General features: G+C 49.8%; 1 protein-coding gene across 2 annotated transcripts in view; it reads left to right on the top strand.

The window, feature by feature from the left end:
* The window catches only part of MAP3K9 (mitogen-activated protein kinase kinase kinase 9), an 88,014-nt gene that overhangs the window by 66,012 nt on the left and 9,260 nt on the right, over positions 1–12,742 (top strand). Inside the window, exons 6-11 of one of the 2 annotated variants that reach the window (XM_055538485.1) lie at positions 1,575–1,815; positions 4,245–4,367; positions 6,078–6,231; positions 8,486–8,554; positions 9,985–10,097; positions 11,367–12,173. In XM_055538485.1, coding sequence (XP_055394460.1) covers positions 1,575–1,815; positions 4,245–4,367; positions 6,078–6,231; positions 8,486–8,554; positions 9,985–10,097; positions 11,367–12,173 — 1,507 coding nt within the window. The remainder of the gene's footprint in view (positions 1–1,574; positions 1,816–4,244; positions 4,368–6,077; positions 6,232–8,485; positions 8,555–9,984; positions 10,098–11,366; positions 12,174–12,742) is intronic. The other variant, XM_055538484.1, reaches the window with a different exon arrangement.

Genomic DNA, 12,742 nt, shown 5'->3' with positions numbered 1-12,742 from the left:
CTCTGCTCCCACCCCATTTCAATCCTGAAAGTAAAAGTGTTTGTCGCTCAGTGATGTCCGATTCTTTGCATCCCCGTGGACTGTAGCCTACCAAACTCCTCTGTCTGTGAAATTCTCCAGGCAAGGATAGTGGAGTGAGTTGCCATCCCTTCTCCAAGAGATCTTCCCGACCCAGGAATTGAACCTGCATCTCTTGTGTCTCCTGCATTGGCGGGTGGGGTTCCTTACCAGTTGAGCCACACCCTTTTTTCACTTCATCATGGGCCTACAGTAACCAGTGTTAATAGTTTAGAATCTATAAAGTTGTTTACAGATGCTTTATTGTTTTTCCTGGGTTCTCTCCTATTTCCTGATGCTGTAATCTCCCACCTCTTCCTAGGAACTCCATGCTGAGTTCATTTATAAATTCACACAGAAGGACAAAGGGAAGGCAAGGAAGAGGTTCTGCGCCCCCAGTGTGGTGGTGTTTCTAGAGCAAGTGCCTGGCAAAGTCTTCAGGAGATGTTCTTGCTTCTCTTTGCTGGGCTGTCTCCATCCCTCTAGAGCACATGGTTGCCCTTTAAGATAAGATGCAAGTTTCAACCACATGCCTCAGTGGATTCACTCACCAGGTGAACCAAGATTTAGATGACATGCCTCACCAACCTTTTGAACAGCCACTCTGGGAATGTATTTATTTTTATTTGCACATTAGATGATCCCTGGAGTGTGACTTATTTATAGCTGGCTCATTTTTAAGCTAGATTACCTTAAGTTGGCTCTGGTTTTTAAAAAATTTCCTTTATGTAACAGAGAAAAAAAATCAAAATAGAACCGAGACTATGAAAGTTAAGTCCATGATTATGATTATATGATCATCACCATATGATTATGATTATATTTTCTACCTAAACTTTGTTGTTTTTCCTGGTCACAGATAATTTTAATCAACCAGTCAAGATGATGTTATTATTCACTCCCTAAGCCATGTCCAACTCGTTGTGACCCCATGGATGCAACATGCCGGACTTCCCTCTCCTTCACTATCTCCTGGAGTTTGCTCAAACTCATATCCATTGAGTCAGTGATGCCATCCAACCATCTCATCCTCTATCGCCCCTTTCTCCTCCTGCCTTCAATCTTTCCCAGCATCAGGGTCTTTTCCATGAGTCGGCTCTTCGCATCAGGTGGCCAAAGTATTGGAGCTTCAGCTTCAGCATCAGTCCTTCCAATCACTATTCAGGGTTGATCTCCTTTAGGTTTGACTGGTTTGATCTCCTTGCAGTCCAAGGGACTCTCAAGAGTCTTCTCCAGCACCAGGAACTCTCAGCCCCCTTCTGCAGGGCTTGGCCTGTGGCTACCCTAGCTGTGTACTCAGAATGTCTCTTCTGAGCCTGTCTTCCCTTACCATTTGGGTGGTCAGGTGTTCATTTGCCAACTAGCTATCCAGCACCCCCATCTCCTCCAGAAAGTGAAGTGTGGGGCATTAGAGGAGAGCTGTCCAGGTTGCCGTGAGCACTGCTCTCCCAGGGGTGAGCCCTCCCACTGCCCCAGGGGGTGCCCCCTTCTCTCTGATGGTTCTACCTGCCCGGCAGGAGCTACGCACCTGGGAGGAGGAGCTGACGCGGGCCGCGCTCCAGCAGAAGAACCAGGAGGAACTGCTGCGGCGTCGGGAGCAGGAGCTGGCAGAGCGGGAAATCGACATTCTGGAACGAGAGCTCAACATCATCATCCACCAGTTATGCCAGGAGAAGCCCCGGGTCAAGAAGCGCAAGGGCAAGTTCAGGAAGAGCCGGCTGAAGCTTAAGGATGGAAATCGCATTAGCCTCCCTTCTGGTTGGTACCCGGGAGACCTGGGGGAGGGCTTCCCAGGTGAGGCTAGTGTAAAGAACCCGCCTGCCAATGCAGGAGACGTAAGACCAGTGGGTTCGATCCCTGGGTCAGGAAGATCCCTTGGAGGAGGGCATGGCAACCCACTCCAGTATTCTCGCCTGGAGAATCCCCAGAGACAGAGGAGCCTGGTGGGCTACAGTCCATGGGGCCACAAAGAGTCAGATACAACTGAAGCAACTGAGCATGCATGACCTGGGGGAAGCATGAGTGGACTGAGGGGCTCGTGCGGCAGGGGGTCTGTAGGAACCAGGGACTGGGCTCAGAAACGTGAGACCCCGGGTTCCTTATAGAGCTGGTTGGAAACCCCAGGTTCTATTCCAGGGAAAGCCTGGCCTGCTGAGAAGCTTCACCCTTCCAAGGGGGATTTTGGAGTATGACTGCACACAGAACATGAGGGCAAGGCCATGACCGTGGCCAGCCCGACAGGCAGGCGTGGTCCAGTCTGCTAGAAAGCATGGCCATGCATACAGGCAATTCTTACTATAGGAAAACCTGGAGAATGAAGATGTCGTTGGGGTAAAAGAATCCCAGGGTGAGTGTGTGTATGTGCCTATGAGATAAGAAGACTCCTGGCTCTGCAAAATAACTCAGGGTTTCCATAATAATTAGTTCTCTGTGTGCAGTTGAGATTAGGATGAATGTTTAAGAATTTGATTTACACATAACCTTTCAGAAACACATTAGTTGAGCAAAGGTACATTTGCGGTAGGTACCACCTTGGGAAAAGGCAAAGAAATAAGAAACTATGAATTAGAGTCTCTGGAGCTTCACCATGGAAGGAGGTGAGTACTCAAGTGTGTGTTTATGTAGATAAAAAAGTTCATTGTATTCTGAGCCTGTCAGTCCCCAGGAAGCAGGCTTATTAGAAGTATAAGGAATCAAGGGAAAATAGTGTAACAGGAGCAGTAGTAGATGATTTTAAGCACTGGGATGGTGGCTTAGGTACAGACAAGAGAATCCACTTAGTGAAATTCAGTGAGTGTTGCTGCACATTTTTTTTTTCAGGCAACACAGAGTCTTTAAGCATCTCTGGAGCAACATGTGCCAGCATCTTGATGTGTGCTAAGGAAGCAGATAGAAAAGCCATGGATCCCACCTCTAGGGAGATCACCGTCTAGAGGGGAAACCTAGGTGCCAACAGGCAGATCTTTATGATAAGCCCTTTGATAGATGGGGAGAATGAAGCCCAGAAACTCAGAGAATGTACATTTTACATTCCTCATGCTCTGATGTAAATGCTTTTGGAATAAACTGGAATTTGGACCATTAACTGCATTTCGCTCACTTTCTCAGGTTCCGTGGGTTAATCCTGTTACCCTGCCCTTAATGAGAAGCATCGGTCTCCCTGCTTTGGTCCCTGAGAAAAGGAGATGTGTACTAATAGATTATATGAGACAGAGTAGTTTATGTATTTTCTATTAGATTTCCTAGAATAATCAACTGGGCTTCCCCAATGACTCTGTGGGTAAAGAAGCCACATGCCATTCAGGAGACACAGGAGATGCGGGTTCTATCCCTGGGTCAGGAAGATCCCCTGGGAAAGGAAGTGGCAACCCACTCTAGCATTCTTGCCTGAAAAATCCCATGGACAGAGGAACTTGGCAGGCTACAGTCCAAAGGGTCGCAAAGAGTCAGACACAACCAAGTGACTAAGCACACACACACAGAATAATCGACAAGGTCTCATGATATTTTAAAAATTGATTCCAAGTAGGTACTTGCTGCCTCTATGTACATTATATGGACAGCTTTACGAAAACAGTCTAATGAAGTTCACTTGGGTAATGAAGCTTCCATCTCTGCATACATCCAGCCACCACATCCCTATGGAAAAAAGAAATGATTCTAAAAGAGAACATTTCCCAGTTGAAAAGGAGCTTCTCAGGACATAGCGCCCATCCCTCAAGGATGCCAGCAAGTGTCAGTTCTCTCATAGGAATTTTTTAAAACTGAAGTAGAGTTGATGTAAAATATTATACAAATTTCAGGTGCACACATAATGACTCACCATTTTTAAAGGTTATATTCCATTTATAGTTATTATAAAATCTTGGCTATACTTCCTGTTTCGGACCACATGTCCCTGTTGTTGTTTAGCTGCTAGTGTCCAGCTCCTTTGTGACCTCGTGGACTGTAGCCCACCAGGCTCCTCTGTCCATGGGATTTCCCAGGCAAGAATACTGGAGTGGGCTGCCACTTCCTTCTCCAGGGGATCTTCGCGATCCAGAGATCAAACCTTGAGTCTCCTGCATTGGCAGGCAGATTCTCTATTACTGAGCCACCAGGGGAGCCCATATATCCCTGTAGTTCATAAGAATTTGATGATGGGAAAATTCTAACACACACACATCTGTTTGTCTTCCCCCAAGCAGACTTCCAGCACAAGTTCACGGTACAGGCCTCGCCCACCATGGATAAAAGGAAGAGTCTGATCAACAGCCGGTCCAGTCCTCCTGCAAGCCCCACCATCATCCCTCGCCTTCGTGCCATCCAGTGTAAGTCTGTTTCCCAAATTAGCTGGGGCCAGAACACACCAGGGCACCCGTCCCCTGCTCTGTCCAGCCACAGACTGGTCAGGCTGGCTCCGTCATAACTCTGCCACCTCTCCTGGACAATATGTGTACACATGCACACGTGGGAGGGCTTCCTAGGTGTCGCTAGTGGTAAAGAACCCGCCTGCCAATGCAGGAGACCTCAGAGACGCAGGTTCAATCCCTGGGTTGGGAAGATCTCCTGGAGAAGGGCATGGCCACCCACTCCAGTATTCTTGCCTGGAAAACCCCAGACAGAGGAGCCTGGTGGGCTACAGTCCATAGTGTTGCAAAGAGTCAGACATGACTGAAGTGACTTAGCATGCTTGCACTCACATATGTATGCAGGCCCTTACCCCCCATTACCTCACCTCTCCGTGAACTTGGCCCTGCCTCCTCTACATTTCACTGTTAGCCAGATACCTACAGAGGGGTTTGTGGGTGTTGGCGGGATCTTTAGTGAATTACAGAGTAATTTGGGACGTGATGAAGGTACCCTGGACTTGGGATCTGGTATATTTAGGACTTGGGACCTCTGCCATATTTGGGGCATCATGGTGTTTCTTTGGTCCATGCTTCCTAGGAAGGGGCTTTGTCAAAGTGCAGGTTCCAAGGTAAACTTGCCAAATACTTTATAATAGTCCAAGTCTGAGCCAATTTTATTTTATGATGGTGTTTATTAAAAAGAAGTTAGGCATACCACACGTATATACATATATTCCTAGTGTGTGGGAGGGAGAGGTTGAAGGGGCATATGCCCTAATTTAAAGATAGAGAGATTTCATCCCAGAGAAAACCCCCCAAGACCTGAATTTTGGGCTTTCCTTGAAAAATCAAGTCAAATCAGTGGATTCTTTTTTTCATGTGCTCTGTATTTTGCCTCAGTCCCATTAACTCTTTGTTTTCTGATAACTGGCTCCTTCCATTCTCCCCTGGGGAAGGGAATGGCTACCCACTGCAGTATTCTTGCCTGGAGAATTCTATGGACAGAGGATCCTGGAGGGATATAGTCCATGGGGTTGTGGAGTCGAAGATGACTGAGCAACTAACACACTCCTTCTACTCATTGATGATATAAGGCCAGTCACTGAAGAATTTGGGTTTCAGCCCTTGCTCTAAGGTGTCAGGGTCAGGAGAAGGTTCCTCCTCCCCTCTCTGTTATATTTCTCCAGGCCTGTTGCTCCCAGTCTCTAACTTCCCTCTCCATAGTGTTGAACTCCTCACTTCCTTGCTTTCCAGCACTTTCTTACCAAAATTTCTTCACTTCTACATCATCTTTACTCCTTATCTCTCCCACCTACTTTCTCACCCCCTCCCCCCACATCATCCCCCAGGCCAATTCCCACCCACCCACCCCCAATAAAACATGTTCCCTAAGTCAGGTCTGTTTGGAGCTCTGGTGACTGGCTGGCCAGGGTTCCACCTTCCACTGGACTCGGAAGAATCTGGGTGGTTTTCCCACATTTGGCACTTTGAGGGCACAGAGTGAATGGTGGCTGGGAACTCCCTTACATGCCCGGCAGGCTCCACTTGGGCACAGAGTTGCTCACAAAGTCTGACTCTCCCACACCTGCAGCTCCAGTTATGTGAATGTGTGTGTCTGGTCAGGGAGAGGCTAGTTTAGGGGGACACCTCTCTGTTTTCCTAATCCCATTTGACCTTTATTATTCACAGTGACACCAGGCGAAAGCAGCAAAACCTGGGGCCGGAGCTCTGTGGTCCCTAAGGAGGAGGGGGAGGAGGAGGAGAAGAGGGCCCCCAAGAAGAAGGGGCGGACGTGGGGGCCAAGTACACTTGGTCAGAAGGAATTTGCCTCAGGAGACGAAGGGTAAGAGCCAGATGATGGGAAATCCTTTAAAAATGCGGCGTGAAATACCTTTTTCTCTGTTGTGTGTTTCACCTTGTTCAAAGAAATTACATGCCTCTTGATCTTTACAAGAAGGTTTTCTAATTGCCTTGTTCCCTGGAACCTCCTAGTTCAGGAGTTGGCACAGTTTTTTTCATAAAGGGCCCAGTAGGGAGTATTTTAGGCTTTGTGGGCCATGTGGTCTCCGTAGTAACTACTCAGCCCCACGAGGTGGTAATGCAGAAGCAGCCACAGACCATGGACAATATGTGAATGAATGAACATGGTTGTGTTCCAGTGAAACTGAACAAAAACAAGTGATGGGCAGGATGTAGCTCGTGAGTTAGTTTGCCGGCCCCTGGAGCATCCTGTTCCGAGGAGCAAGTAGCCCAAGCATTTGGCACGTGCGAGGAGTTCCGTCTGAGTGTGTTACTTACACCTGGCTCTTGTCCTTAAAGCATCTGCCCAGAGGAGAGAGAAGGAAAGGAGAGATGACAGGGCTCTTGAGCAGAGGCTTGTCCTGAACCAGAGGCAGGCAGAGCTACCCGGCCCTGGAGGTGCAGGCGGAGGTCACTCCAGGGCCACTAGCCCTTCTCTATGAGCCCACCCCATAACCACGCTGATGTGTGTGAGACCCCTCTGGACAAAGCACACAGCAGGCCCTGTTGCCTTGGACGTGCTCGTGTTCTCACTGTGGGTTTGTGGCCCACGGGTCCTCGTCTTTCATAGACCAGTTGATTGTAGCGTGGTAGCGAAGCGCATGAACGCTGACTCCAGGCTGCCTGGGTGTGAATCCCGACCCCTCCACACCCAGCAGTGGGGCCTTAGGTATCCTCATCTGTTAAATGGGGATTCTCTCCATACCCGTCTCATGGAGTTGACCCTGAGTAAGCTTATCTTTGAGAAGTCCCTTAAAAGGTGGGCTAGCTCATAGTAAACTTGCATAAATAAACATGTAAATACTTACTCTGATGATTCTTCCACGCTTCTCATGCAATTCTGCTTCATACCTGAAGAATGCACGTGATGGGCTATACTTCTTATTCTTGTGTTAGAATCTAGAACCATATTTCTTGACTTTTCCAAGTGTGAGGATAAGCAGCAGCCCTCTTCATCCTTTTTAGTGGCTTTCCAAAGAACTTCTAAGGTTGACTATTAGACTTAAAGGTGCCCTCAACCTGTAACTGGCCTTGGCCTTGGTATTTCTCTGAATACTAAGATTTCATGTCCAAAATCTATTTTGCTATGCTAGAAGGTGAAAATAAGTTTTGGTTCATGAAGGATGGACTCTTTGAAACCAGGCTTTGGAAATCACTAGTTACCTTGGAACAGAAAATTTAGATATGTAGGGCAGGCCTCCCTAAGCTGTATAAGAAATCAGTGATGGAGTCCCCTGGTTGCTCTGCTGTACTAAATTCTGCAAGTGCAAGCACTCCCCAGTCTGTCCCTTGAGCCTTGGCTAGAGCGGGGTTGAGCTGGGGCTGAGGAACCCAGTCACCCTGAGTCCCTTGGTATTTATGACATTAGTGTGATTCCAGGTAGGCTTTACCAGGTTGGCTACGGATCCCAACAGTCTCTCTGGTTCTGTTTCATTTCAGTGTATTTTTTGTCTTGCCAGTAAATTCACTGCATTTCAACATTACACAAAACATTAACTTTAGAGTTTTCTTCCTCCTTACATATATTTGCCCTCAAAACTTTTGAAACAGTTCAAAATATGTGACTTAATTTTTCATGATTATCAATTCCTCTGAAGAAGTAAAATCTCAGGAAAAGACTTAATGTTGGGAATTTTTGAGAGCCTCCGTATGATACTGTTTCTAATGTTAGTTCCTGTTGAATGAAGAAAATATATAATGACAAAAAGCTGTACTGAATTCAACATTAGGTGAATTTGCATCCCCATCCTTTAAAAAAACAGTATGTTTCTGTAGGAAACATATGCACCTGTCTGTAATCAGCAGCTATCTATGGATTCACAGCCCCCACTCCCCCTCCAATTAAACTGTGGCTGCCCCTGGATTATTTATCCCACAGATAGGGAGGTCGTGGACCTGTGACCATTCCAGCAGGGCCATCTTGTTATGATCCCTTCATGATGTGGGCTTTGCAGACTGAACAAGGGGAGGGCAGCTGGCGATGTAACAGGAGCCCAGCCTTGAGGGTTCTCAGGTGGGAGAGGCTGAGCGGCATGTATCCACTGTTGCCTGCTACTGATTCTCTTTATTCATTGAAGATCCCCTCAGAGACGGGAGAAAGCTAATGGTTTAAGTACCCCATCAGAGTCTCCACATTTCCACTTGGGGTGAGTCTGATCTTCACCACCTCATCACATGTACTATAATAATCCTCCTCTCCGCCCCCGTTTCCTTGTCCTCACAGCACACCCCGCAGAATCAAGCCTCATTATTGCCAGGGCCATGTTGACTTTTTTTTTTTTGGAAGCAGTACCATCGTGCACCTTGGGAAAATTCCTGTGTTGGTCCGACTTAACGTTTCCTCATTGCCCTGACCACTCCTGTTGTTAAGATTCTCCCAGCATCCTTTATTTTAGGGAATCAGTACATGGCTGTTTATCCTTTGGTCTTCAGCACAGGCTTTGACACTGCTGATCTGAATTCCCTGGATCCAGAGCTGGAAGGGATTTATAAGATTTTCAGTCAGAAGTCTCAGGCTGTGGGTTTGGCAGCATGTTTCTCTCTGGCTGTGTATTTTGGTTGAAATCACTGATGTCTGGAATGTACTTTAATCACTGGTATTTCTGATAGCACTTGAAACAGAGATCTGCAGGCAGGGGAAAAAGCTGGTCCTTCTCCCTCCCTGGAGATGGGCTGGGAAGAGTGGGCTTTAGTTGAATGGCTCTTTCTAGTCCTAAAATGAGAGCTGCCCCTGGTTATAATCCCAGTATCTCCTTGGCAATCATAGCCCACAGATTCCTCAGGCCTCCTTCACTGTTCTTTAGGAAAAAGACCAGTGCTTGTGGGCCTCTGATGCCCTGTCCTGTAAGAGGGTTGGCGGGGTACCCAGTGTGTATCCTTGGAATTACTGACTTGCCACTGGGAGCTGCTAACAGGGATTTGAAAGCCAGCTCCTGTCCTTTTCCTCTCCGTTCCCAGACAGGCCGAGGGTTCGAGTCCAGCCTTATGTACTACCCACATAGGTCTGTCCCAAAGTGCACTGGGTTGACACAGCTTTTGTCAGTCGATTTTTGTATTTGAAACATGGATGGCTTTGGAAGTTGCCTAAGCATGCTGGAGGCTTGGAAGGAGAAGTTGAGAAGTGGTGTGAGTGGCGTGGCCTGGCCCATCGCTGTGAGCTCATCGCCCAGTGCTTGCCTTGCACTGCCCATCTCAGCACTGCAGTCTTTCTAATGTCACCGGTGTGTTGTATTCGAGTCAGTGTCTGTGGAGTCTTGGCCTTTCCCTTAAGTTGGGCTTAGGCAAGACCCTGGCCAGGGCCGGGCAGTCCTCATTCCTTCTGTTCTCTCGCCAGCCTGCCCAGGAGGTCTTCCCACAGCTCCATGGCAGCATGTGCAGGGGTGTGTCATGCCTCTGCTTTTCTGGCCCTAGAGCATGTGCACTTCTGTTAAAGAAGCAGGTGGGCTCAGTAAGCTTTGTTGCCTGTACCCTGAGGCTCTTGGGCTTTGCTGTAATGAAGCACATGGGGAGAGGCCCATGGAGCTGAGGGTAAAGGGAGTAATCCGTTCTGACAGTTTCATCATTTCCTCTTGTTCAGCCTCAAGTCCCTGGTAGATGGATACAAACAGTGGTCGTCCAGTGCCCCCAACCTGGGGAAGGGCCCGAGGAGTAGTCCAGCCCTGCCAGGGTTCACCAGCCTTATGGAGATGGGTAAGCATTGCCTTTGTCTTAACTCCCTCCCGATCCCTCAGGGAACTCGTGGCCAAGCTTCTTAGACTCTTTCAAGACCTCTAGCACTGCTTCGTGGGGCTGTTTCCTCTTTTCCTCAACTCTTGGTCCCGCACCCTATTCCCTCTGTTTGCTCTACTCCCATTACAGGGAATATTTCCACATCACCACCGCTGCCGTGGAATCTACCCTTGACCTCCTGTCCCAAGGGGCTGGTTATAGTCTCCTTAGGGCATTGAGGCAGGGGGAGGCGTGGAATCAGGCACGGGCCTTTCCTGGGTCTGCTTCCTTGTATTTTAACGTGGGGAGTCCATAGAATGGGAGATGGCAATAGAACCCCAGTGTTCCTCCAAGGAAGCTCTTCCAGTGCTTCTTGCCCTGTGATTACTAAATGTGTAAGGCCTTCTCCAGGCTGTCTCTCAGAAAGTACTCCTTGCTCTAGAATTCCAAGGTCATAATCAGTCAGTCCATAGAGTAGACTGGCCTTCATCCATGCCGAGGATTCTAATCCTTTGCAGGAAATGGGTCTTAAAACAAGTCTGTAGGCTGTCAATTCTAGAAAGTCAAGGTCCCTTCCCATTTTTTTTTAAATTAATTTTTATTGGAGTATAGTTGCTTTACAATGTTGTGTTCGTTCCTGTGTGTGTGTGAGTCGCTCAGTGGTGTCCGACTCTTTACGACCCCATGGAGCCCACAAGGCTCCTCTGTCCATGGGATTCTCCAGGCAAGAATACTGGAGTGGATTGCCATTTCCTTCTCCAGGGGGCCTTCCCAACCCAGGGATCGAACTGGGGTCTCCCGCATTTCAGGCAGATGCCTTATCATCTGAGCTACTAGGGAAGCCCAGTGTTAGTTCCTACTGCACAGCAAAATGAATCAGCTATACATGTACATATAATTCCCTCCCTTTTGAACTCCCTTCCCATTCCCTTCCAGTTTCAACTTGTAAAATAATTAAGGATGTACCTGTTCTGGGAAACTGACATGGCACTACTATGACAGAAGAAGCAAATTGGCAGATCCCCTTTTCTGCAAATGGGAAAACAGGCTTTGGGAGAGAGAGCGACTTCCCCATGTTGTCACTGTTGAGTGTGAAGTCCTATTGGTTCCTGGTCCTGCACCCCTGACTATTCAACCCCTGGATCCCTAGCACTAAGCCAGGGACCTGGGGTTGGGGAGAAGGACCAGATTTTTATTCCTGCAGCCTTGTTCCCATCTTCTGTTCCCCCTCCACTTCTCTCATCTCCGCAGAGGATGAGGACAGCGAAGGCCCACGGAGTGGGGAGAGTCGTCTCCCGCCGTCACCCAGCCAGTCCTACCTCTGTATCCCATTCCCTCGCGGGGAAGATGGGGATGGCCCCCTCAGCGACGGTGGTCACGAGGAGCCCACCCCGGTCAACTCAGCCACCAGTACCCCTCAGCTGACGCCAACCAACAGCCTCAAGCGGGGCGGCCCCAACCACCGCCGCTGCGAGGTGGCTCTGCTCGGCTGCGGGGCCGTCCTCGCTGCCACGGGCCTCGGGTTTGACCTGCTGGAAGCTGGCAAGTGCCAGCTGCTGCCCCCGGAGGAGCCCGAGCCACCAGCCCGGGAGGAGAAGAAGAGGCGCGAGGGGCTCTTCCTGAGAGCCAGCCGGCCCCGCCGGAGCACCAGCCCCCCATCCCGGAAGCTCTTCAAGAAGGAGGAGCCCGTGCTGTTGCTAGGAGACCCCTCCGCCTCGCTGACGCTGCTGTCTCTCTCCTCCATCTCCGAGTGCAACTCCACTCGCTCCCTGCTGAGATCCGACAGCGATGAGATCGTGGTGTATGAGATGCCCGTCAGCCCCGTGGAGGCCCCGGCCCTGAGCCCCTGCACCCGCAACCCCCTGGTCAACGTCCGAGTGGAGCGCTTCAAACGAGACCCAAAGCAGTCCCTGACCCCCACCCACGTCACCCTCACGGCCCCCGCGCAGCCCAGCGCCCACCGGCGGACTCCTTCCGACGGGGCCCTCAAGCCGGCTGCCCCTCCAGCCAGCAGGAGCCCCTCCTCCAGCAATGGGCTGAGTCCCAGCCCTGGAGCAGGTGAGACCTGCCCTCCTCCTCCTCCTCCTCCTCCTCCTCCTTCCTCCTTCCTCTTTCCCGCCTTGGGGCCTCTCTCCCAGAAGTGGAGATATCAGGCCGACCTCAAGTTCCTCCTCTGACTCAGCCAGTTGAGACAGGCTGCTCTGGGCCGCCGGAGGGGACTGACGTCTGTCTGTCCTGTGCCTCAGGGGGGCCTTCCCTGAAGAGGGGAAGCAGACAGGCAGGATCTGGGGAGAATCCCACCGGGACTCCTGTGAGATGCTCAGGCCCCAGATCTGGGAGTGTACAGGCCAGTACTTTCAGGGCGCATCAAGGGTAGGAGGCCAGCTCTGTTTGTTCCCTGGAAAGAAGACTGCAATTACAGGGAGGAATCTGGCCACACACAGGAGGGTATTTTCTGCCACGTAGCTCAGCTCTTGCCTGTCATTACAGAGTGAGTACAGACCATGAGTACAGACACACTCGTAAGGCAGGCTTCCAGCCGGGCATCACACCCTACATCGCTCATCCCTTACTCACACCTGACTCTCAGACGTGGAGATGCGTCCAGGTGAACTGCTGTACCGCTG

The sequence above is a fragment of the Bubalus kerabau genome, chromosome 10 (assembly GCF_029407905.1).
Source record: "Bubalus kerabau isolate K-KA32 ecotype Philippines breed swamp buffalo chromosome 10, PCC_UOA_SB_1v2, whole genome shotgun sequence".
Taxonomy (NCBI): Eukaryota; Metazoa; Chordata; class Mammalia; order Artiodactyla; family Bovidae; genus Bubalus; species Bubalus kerabau.
The sequence above is the reverse complement of the archived record's forward strand: the minus strand, read 5'-3'. Positions and strand labels throughout refer to the sequence as shown.